The sequence below is a fragment of the Uloborus diversus genome, chromosome 2 (genome assembly GCF_026930045.1).
Source record: "Uloborus diversus isolate 005 chromosome 2, Udiv.v.3.1, whole genome shotgun sequence".
Taxonomy (NCBI): Eukaryota; Metazoa; Arthropoda; class Arachnida; order Araneae; family Uloboridae; genus Uloborus; species Uloborus diversus.
In genome coordinates, this window is record NC_072732.1 from 182764957 (window position 1) to 182775058 (window position 10102).

A 10102-nucleotide genomic window follows, 5' to 3' on the forward strand; every position below is an offset into this window, starting at 1 on the left:
TAAAAAGATTTTTTAAAAAAATCAAGAATAGAAAGGCAATTTTTTGTGTTTTGATTCAGAAGTGAAAAATTTTATTTGCGTGACTATTATACTACGTTTTAGTGTATATTTTTCGAATTTTTAGTGCAAATTTCAGGAATTATCGGTACATATTTTTTGAATGTTTAGTGCATGTTTCAGGAATTTTCGGTGCATATTTTTTGAAATTTTAGTGCATATTTCAGGAATTTCCGGTACATATTTTTTGAATTTTTAGTGCATATTTCAGAAATTTCCGGTACATATTTTTTGAATTTTTAGTGCATATTTCAGGATTTTTCGGTACATATTTGCATGCACCTTTCGATGATTTTATGGTGCACCTAATCCGGGATCTGCTTCTCTTTGTGCAGCTGTCCGGTACGGCCGCGTCCCGAAGCGTTCTCGGGAGCGGATGGAGGAAGGGGGTAGGGCGGCGGTGGTGAGCAGCGTGGAAGAGACGCCCCTCCCTGCCCCGGCGCCGCCCCAGCTCCAGCCCGACCAGGAGGAGAACAAGGGCATCTACGAGTTCGCCGAAGCAGTCATCGCGGCCCACGACGCCAACTCACACTTCACGTTGGATAAGACCAGGAACATCGTCAGGAAGTCCATCACTCTCATAGTGGTAAGTCAGTGCATTTAATTTTTATAGACCGTGACTATCGCTGAAACCCATGGCAACAAAGAGCACGCTACACGGCACCCCTGTTTCCATTACTTTGCCATTGATTGGTGGATGCAAGGGTTCCCTGCGGCGTCTCTTGCGGTCAAAATGGGCTACGTCCAATAAAAAATAAACAAACATTGACATTGATTGGTAATTTCATGAGCTGCATTGAAACGTTGAAATCGATTGGTGGATGCACAAGTTCCTTATTCGGCAAATTCGGAGTCAACATTGCGATTATGACATGCAATGCACCGACAACCCGGTTATGACATCCAGAGACTGCAGTTTCGTCCTTGTTATGGAATAATCACTTTGGAATAGGAAACATCTGAGCTGGAGTCCAGCCTGGAGGCAGATGTCATCTCATTGAAGCTGAGCAGATCAAAACTGGTAGCTAACAAAAAATTTATTTCTTTAGTAGGGTCGTGGGCATTTGGAAAAGCTTACCGGAAGAGGTGGTAATGAGCAAGAAAGTGGATAACTTTAGGAGGGCCATTGATCTTCATTGGGGACTTATAAACTGACTAGGACCAGCCTAGCTGACTCCTGTTATTGGTTGTATTTGTATAAAGAAAGTTTTGCTCGCCAGCAAGGCAAGAGTCCCAGTAATAGTGCGGTTCAAGTCCGCAATTGAAGGTAAAACTTTGGTAAGGCTTGACCACCGAGAAACGGGGGGATGACCTTGAGCCGTAAATATCATTTGTATCATTTGAAATAGGTAGAATCAGCCAGAAAGCACCGGGCGACAAGTAGCAAGAGGCGCCTTCTCGCTGATCCTATCTGTTACAAAAGAATAAGAAACAACCTATTACAAGTGATCAAAATTATGTTTCCACTTCAAGGTCATCCGCCATCTATCCGCGGTCAAGCTTTAATCAACAGTAAGTCAACTATTCCAACCAACCTGATGATTCCATAACAAGGACGAAACTGTATTCTCTGGATATCATAACCGGGCTGTTGGTGCATTGCCTGTAGTAACTTACTGCTTTGCGCGATTATTATTATTATTATTATTAGTGTCTTTAATTTATATGCAGGGTGATCCAAAAATCAGGAGCAACTTCAAAAATGAATAATTCGAAAACGAATGAAGAAAAAAAGATGCGGTTTGTACTGAACGAATCAAAAAAGTGCCGGATTTTGTGTAACAACGAAACAAAAATATGTAGTTCTATTTTTGACCAACAGATATGGCGCTATAGCTTTTTATTTCTGTATAATTCTTATAATGCGTTCTCCACTATGAACAGCCTTTCGATACATCGATTAGCTTCGACTACCATTACCTGCTGCCATTGCTCCTTTTTATATCGCTTGTTGCTTTGCATGATCCTAGATCATAAATCCGACAGCGCCATCTGTAGATCATTAGATGTAATGTAAGTATTGTACGTGTGCAATATCGTATTTTATCTTTCAGTAAAATTCAGTCATTCGGTCGGTAAATTGAGAATTTCCTCCATCCCAAAAATTTAAGTTCGGGCTTCCCATGACATCTTTGTAAACAACAGGGGCTGCCAAACTTTTTTGATTCTATTATCACCCTCCATAAAAATATTAAGGAAAAAAAAACTTTTTTTTTTAGTTTTAAGTGACATTTTATTTTGAAAACGCCAACTTTGCACATAAATCAATGAGAAGGTGGCGGGTGCTTCCTGACGCTTGTAAGTTTAGTAATAATTTCCCGAAAATTTGTCAGTTGTCTACATAAAATTTATTTCCCCGCTTCGTTAAAATACAATTAACAAACACGACTGATGCCAGATACAATTAATACGAGCTTGAGAACTAAGCCTAGATATCGTCGCCTCAGAGCAACAGTAAGATTTCTTAGTGTTATTTCTGGGATTATATAGCTTACTGTTGCTCTGAGGCGACGATATATCTGCGTAATATTTATTTTTGTGCAAAAATGTGTAGTGGTTCAATTACCGAAAATTTAATTCTTTTTTCCTAAAAAAACTAAAAACTAAATAGGAAGCTCCGTCCAAAACTAAACGAACCTACTTTCCCGTATAACAGAACTAATTTTCAGGCATAAGATCAACATTTTTTCAAAGGCTGCATACTTAGTGTTTAACATTTAAAACTGACTTCAAACAGCAAAATATGTTAGGAGGAAAAAAAAATGCTCTTAAGCTTAAAAAAAGAAAAAAAAATGTAAAAGTTTATTTTTGCAAAAATTTCCACCGGTAACGAGCTTTCTATTTGGAGCACGTTAAACTAAGCTATTTTGTCAAACAAGGTTTCAATTCCAATTAATAAAAATTTTTCTTCCACCACCTTTGGTTTAATAGAATTGTTGAAAAAACCTTGTGTCGCCCTGTACTTCACATTGATCCTTTTTTTTTTCAGGAGGGCGAAAGGCCGGACGAGCCGGACAGCCCCGAGCAGGTGCGTGCCGCCCTGTGGCGGACCTGGGCCCGGGGTCTGGACCCGAGCATCCACAAGGTCGTAGAGTTCGTCAAGCGGCTGCCCGGGTTCGCCGAGCTCGTCCAGGACGACCAACTCCGAATCATCAAGCGCGGCTTCTTCGAGGTGTGGCTGCTGCAGGCCGCTCGCATCGCCACCCCCGACGCCCTGTCCTTCCACGACGGGGCATGCCTCTCCAGAAGACATCTAGAGCTCTTATTCGACGTGAGTACACCCGGGGCCGAAAGTAACGGAGAGCAGCTGCTCTCCGTTACTTTCGCGGCGGCCCCGTTACACCTCTCCCCCATATATGTATACAGGGTGTTCCAAAAATTACTGATAAATTTGAAAAATCAATAAAAACTAAATGGGCAGCGATAGAAATATACCGTTTGTTGCTTTATGCTTGGGACAAGAGTAAATCTTCCAACAGACAAACTTACAAAATTAGTTATAATGTTCCTCAACAGGTGACGCTGCAGGTATTCTAGGGAGACTGCAGGTGTGTCTGCCTGAAAATATACTGTATTTTCAAGCATATTGCATGAAAAAGTAGTGTATTTCTGTCGTTGCCCGTTTAAATTTTATTGATTTTTCAAATATACCGGTCATTTTGGCGATCTTACAGACTGCGTTTTCTTTTATATCTTTTAAAACACCTGCAGCGCCATCTGTTGAGGAATATTGTAATTAATTTTGAAAGTTTGTTTGTCGGAAGATTTACTGTTGTCCCAAGCATAAAGCAACAAACAGTATATTTCTATCGCTGCCATTGAGAAGGAATACTAATGGAGGGAGCCATAGCAAATGTCTCAGTGAAATAAGCTTGGAATCCAATGTTTCCCAGGTCAGGTGACTTTTTTGGCTGGGAAGTTGTCGCGTTTTGACACGCAATCGCTCTTTTGGCATTAAATATTTTTCAGTCGATGCGACGGCGCTTATTATGAAGTCGGGGCTTCAGAAAAGAGCTACTCTGGCTACAACTCCTTTGCCGCGTAATAATGAATAAATAAATAAATAACGGATACAAATACAGGCCTATCATTCAAATTCCATCTCCCCACTTCCTTCTGGATTTTAAAATGTAATGTAATTGCACTTTTCATGTATTTTGATGTTTATTCCCTAAAATTACGGGCATGTACAAATAGTTTAAAGTGTTCTGTTATTGACTGAAAATTTATGGATTCATATGCACTGTAATCAATGTTTTGAAATGATTTCATACGCAGGCATACTAGTATTTAAATTGAAGCATAAAAATAGCAAATCTTTATTCTTGCGCATCTGCTGTTCTCAGGAGCTTGGCGAGAAAATACTCGCCAACAAAGTAAATGTACACAAAATGCTTAAGAGCCGTTAAAATAATTACTAGTTAAGTAAAAAGTGTTTTTATGGAACTAAAATGTTATTTGCACTCAAGATATACAATGTTTTACAACTTTTATAGGTAAAATAAGTACAAAAATTAAAAAATTAGAAGCTACTGTGGAATATGTACTCGTTGAATGCATATAAATGTTATTTTTTCTTTATTTAGAAGTAAAAAACATTCGTACATGCTAGGGAAAAGTTACTGGACCTCCTGGTGTGACTTTTTCCTCACAGTTTACAATGCTAGAATACTGCACTATTACTATAAATCTATTTTTTCCCTTCTACAGTTAAAGGTTGTTATCATACATGGCTTCAGCTAATGAAAACTTCTTCAGCGGTTACGGTCAACTCGAAATTGCTCCCCAGGTCACATGGTACTGTTGACGTATCGGGATAGTAGGGTTGCACTCTCTCCATCTATTCCTTCTCAATGATCGCTGCCCGTTTAGTTTTTACTAATTTTTCAAAAATGTACCGGTCATTTTTTGAACACCATATAAATGTGTATGTGTGTGTGTCGTTCATTGAAAAAGTGGCAATCTTTTCCAAATTCAGATCAATAAAAATGAAAATTTTGATTCTCTTATTAATATCATTTAATAGTCGGTTTTTTGTCGGTTAATATCATTGATTATGAGAAATCAATGATATTAACCGACAAAGATCTGCGAGGGAAGAGAAAGTAAAGCACATTGGTTTCCGGTATAGTTAGTTTTTGATGTTTGAATCCCCCCCCCCCCACACACACAAAAAAAAAGTTTAAAAAAAAAACTAAAAACTCGACAGTGTATTAAAAGTAAATAATCAATAGTAAAAAATGCATAAAATGCTGTAAAAGAAATGGTAAAAGAATGATTTAGATAGAAAATAGCTTACGAGAGAGTAATATCCTAGCATTTCGGACAATTAATGGTTTATACACTTGATAAGAAATAAAATCGAAGCACTTCTTAAATTATTTCAAAGACATATGTATTTAATTATTTTCAAGGACTCAAGAATAACTAAAATTACTTGAAACACCTCATTTACACTTTCCAGGCTCTGACTTTTTAATACTTGATTGTATAGTCTTATAGAATTGTTCTAACTTTGTAAGAAACACCTATTTAAAGTTGAAATAAAAAATAGATACAACTGAAGATTCCTCATAACAGCATTTTTTTTTTTTTTAAATCACAAGTAGTGCAGAGAACGAAAAAGAATAAAGGTAAAGTAAAAAGTTTTTCTCCTGCTAAGCAGATTAACAGTATGCAGTTGGAAGTGAGATAAAAGCAAGCAATAACAAAAGAACTTCTAAAATACCGAATTCGGGATCAAATAAATGGCAAAATATTAAGCACATGAGTCACGAAAATTCATCTTAAGCAATATGCTACCTAAACAGCAGAACCATTATTTTTGCATTTTTGATGGACAAAATGTATCAAGAAGTTGAATTTAGGACACTTTGGTTTCCCCCTACCTTTTGCATTTGTTAGAAATTTTAGAATTCAAGGTTTATAATTACATCTTCTTAAATTTTTTAAGTTTTCAAGCACTTGGATACATTTTTTCAATCACTTTTCGTTTATAAAAGTATAACGAATCATACATTTTTGGGGGATTCGGGACCCCCCCCCCCCCCCCCCAACAAAGCGGAGGCCCTAAGCTTTAACTTGTTTAACTTGTAGGTAAATCCGACTCTGCATACAGGGTGTCCCAAATAATGCATTACCTCTTTAAATATTTTCACGGCCGCCATTGTTGTTCGTATTTTAAGTGTGATGACTTAAAATAATGGCTTAAGTCAGACTTGAATTTTAGTAAAGAATAATTCACTCTTAAGTGCTGCTGGAAAACTGGAAACATAAAGGGAGTACAAAAATAATTTAGAAAGAAATTTCAACGAGGTGTACAACTGAAATTCACAATTGTTCGTTTGCTGAATAACGAAAGTTCGTCCATGATGTTACGGAAAGGGAAATTCGAGGGCTCTCCGCTGGATTTTTTCGAAATGAAAGTCCTAAAAGCGAAAGCATTAGCAATGTTAGAGGGGAACATTGAGAAACACCCGAAATATTTTTGAGATTGAAGCTCCAAAAACAGTTTTAAATGACTTTCGATAATGTTAGGAAGGGGTATCAGCGTCTGTTTTCCTATTTGTTAGGTTATCTTTGATAATGTTAGGTGAAAAGATGGGTTTCAAAGACACTTCCTCGAAACTTTCTAGAAATTGAAGCATTAAAAAAACAATTTTAAACTATCTTTAACGATGTTATGGAGGTGGGGGGGATCGAGGTTGCTCCACCGAAAAAGTTTTGAAATTGAAGGGCTGAAAACGCCCTTATAGTATATATATAACGTAGGTCAGCTTCGTTGACGCGTGGGGAAGAGTTGGGATTCAGGTACCGTCTCCAAGCAATGTTTTTAAATTTAAGTTCCAAGAAGGCAATTTTAGACGAACTTTTAATGTTATTTGAGAAAGGTTCCTTAAGGACTTTCCGCAGAAAAATTTTCAAAATTGCAGTTCTGAAAACGAAGTGTAGACTAACTTTAATGAGCACTCCTTTCTCAAGTAGTAACAGATGCAAACCTTTCATTTGGTTTCGTTTATAAAAAGTGAAACTTAACAATTTCAATTAACTCTCAATAAATCGATATCCCAGCATGGGACCGGCTAAAACCTTTGAGTTGTTGATAGTTTGAGTTGTAAGAACTTCCTGCAATCTTCTCAAGAATCTGGCACCCGATGGAAACTTCGAGCTAAAGGAATTTTCAAGTTATAAGGCATCGAGATATCGCAAGTTGACTGTTTATGAGTAGTTAATATTAAATTACGATGCGGACAAGGGCGGATCTAGAAAATGTTCAAGGACGGGGTAATTTTATTTTGCTCTTTCCTTTTTCGAACTTCAATTTCTAAAAATTTTCGAAGGAGTGTACTGAACATCATCGTTTACACTTATGTAACCAAAGGTGTCCTACACTTGTGTTTCTTTCAAAAAAATTCCATGGGAAGCCCTTGAACCTATCTCTAACCAAAACGGGTACAACAGAGGAGCGATGGGGGAGATTGCCCCTACGGATACAGGAACTTTCTTCAGGTATATTTACAATATTAAAGATCCAAAAACGCAATTTTACATAATCTTCGATGATGTTAGGAGAAAGGAAGCTCTTCCGCGGAATTCTTCTGAAATTGAAGTCTTGAAAACGCAATCGTAGCTCATCTCTTATTACTGTGGGATAGGGACCAGAACTTTCTACAGGATTTTTTTTTTTTTTTTGAAACTTAAGTTCAAAACCTCAATTTTACATGATCTTAGATGATATTAGAGATTTTCAAGGGCTCCCCCCCCCCCCGATATTTTTCGAAAGACACACAAGTGCAGGACACCTTTGGTTACATAAGAGTAAACGATGATGTTCAGTACACTCTTTCGAAAAATTTTAGAAATTGAAGTTCCAAAGAGGAAAGAGCAAAATACAATCACCCCCTCCTTAAACGTTTTCTGGACCCGCCCTTGTCTCTAATATCATATAATCTAAGATCGTGTAAAATTGAGGTTTTAAACTTAAATTAAAAAAAAAATCCTGTGGAAAGTTCTGGTCTCTATCCCACAGTAATAAAAGATGGGCTATGATAGCGTTTTCAAGACTTCAATTCTGGAAGAATTCCAAGGAACATCTTTCTCCTAACATCATCTAAGATTATGTAAAATTTCATTTTTGGAACTTTAATATCGAAAATATACCTGAAGAAAGTTCCTGTATCTCTCTCTGCTCAAGGACGGAGCGATCGCCCCTCTCTTGTATCCGTCCTTGGTTGCGGAGCATGCTAAAAATGTACCATTCTGGTAGTTTACAAATTTTGGCGACGCTATTCTCATCATTGTAACTTCATCAGGTAATGAAATTAAAGTTTTTCTTTTAATTTTCAAAACATGCGAAATTTCGTCGACTGAAGAAATAAATACTGACTTTTGACATTGAACCAGATGGAATTGGAAATCGTAATTTTTAATCTGAAACAGTAATTTTTGCAGCTCCAGATGGCGAAATGTTTCACCTTGGTTTGAGATTTTTTTTTTCTTTTTCCAGTACGAGTTCATTCTGGCACTTTTCAACTTTGTCTGCTTATTCAACAGTTTGGAACTGAACGATACGGAGATAGCTCTATTTTCTGCTGTCGTCCTGTTCTCTGCAGGTAAGACTGTGCTGCAATCTCCGCCTATTTCTTTTTGTCCTTCTGTCTAAAGCCCTAAATCGTAGTTCAAGTGGCGTCACGTCTACCATCTTGGGTCTAAATGCCGCTTTTGTTCCCACGCCTACTATAATGAATTTGCGTGCTTTGCTTCTTGCGGTTTCTTAGTAACTCCATGTTAATCGACAATCAAGAGACACCACAATCAAAAAGCGCAACAGGCTAGTTCATTATAGCAAACATAGAAAGAAATCGGTGTTTAGCGTTTAGCCCCAAGATGACGGTCGTGTGGCTACTTAGGCTGTGATTTAGGGCTTTTACTTGCGTTCACTCACGGTCCAAAAAATTCTCATTTTTGAACAGAACTCTTCCATTTTCTTCCGTTATGATCATGATCGGTAAAAACGGTAACGAAAGTCGATCATGCTCATCCAATTTCAACCTAATTGTTGAAGCCAAATAAATGCTAATTAAGGGGGAGCAGAAGAGGACCTGGCCCTACCCGAAATAAGTTTAAAACCACTCATTACGAATAAAGATTTTAATCTGTTCGAACTCGAATTTCTCATCATTTGACTTGGGCCCCTCGAAAAAAAAAATCCTAAATGCGCTCCAGTTGAAACTGTACGTGTTAGACTGTCGTACAGATCGATCCATCAGTTTGCGTTATGGTATGGACTGATTGAAGGAGCAGATCGATTTTGTTTCTCTCTGTGTGCTACTTTTGGAACGGCTAAAACTTCAGATGTTCCTGGAAGAGAAGCTGTCACTTTTTACTTCCTTTTACAAAAAAGGAAGTATTGTATTCGCGAAAAAAATTTCACTCAAAAATCGGCCTTAATTTCCATTTATCTCACCCCCAAATGAATGTTGACTTTTTTTTTTTCGATCCGACCACACGTGGATATATGCCTAGGAACCTACAGACACCTGAAATATCCATTTTGACGACCCCGAGTTAATTACAACGAATTTTCTCGTGACGTGCGTATGTATGTATGTATCTCGCATAACTCAAAAACGGTATGTCCTAGAAAGTTGAAATTTGGTACGTAGACTCCTAGTGGAGCCTGGTTGTGCACCTTCCCTTTTGGTTGCATTCGGATGTTCCTAAGGGGGTCTTTTGCCCCTTTTGGGGGGGGGGAATCATTGTTAATTTCGATGCAAACTCAAGTGGTGTTATAATTCGGACACTTGGCGATATATCGCCAGTTTTTTGGTCGCCAAGTTTTGTCTCCAACTTGGTGACAAATTTGGCGACTTTTTTATTTTGTTTTATTTTATTTTTTTAAATTTGGTGTCAATTTTGCCACTGTTGGTGATATTTAGAGAATAAACAATTGAATCACATTAAAATTGCCAATAATGGGGAAATGACATTAAATTGGAGTAAAAGGAAGTCATGTGATGCACACATGAGCTCGTTTCTTTTTTTC

The 10102-nt window shown here is 37.6% G+C and overlaps 1 protein-coding gene across 1 annotated transcript in view; it reads left to right on the plus strand.

Moving 5' to 3' along the window:
- Nucleotides 1–10102, plus strand: part of LOC129216699 (ecdysone-induced protein 78C-like) — a 109468-nt gene that overhangs the window by 94429 nt on the left and 4937 nt on the right. The window contains exons 4-7 of the mRNA XM_054850914.1: nucleotides 393–469; nucleotides 509–643; nucleotides 3047–3328; nucleotides 8564–8669. Of these exons, the coding sequence (XP_054706889.1) occupies nucleotides 393–469; nucleotides 509–643; nucleotides 3047–3328; nucleotides 8564–8669 (600 nt within the window). The remainder of the gene's footprint in view (nucleotides 1–392; nucleotides 470–508; nucleotides 644–3046; nucleotides 3329–8563; nucleotides 8670–10102) is intronic.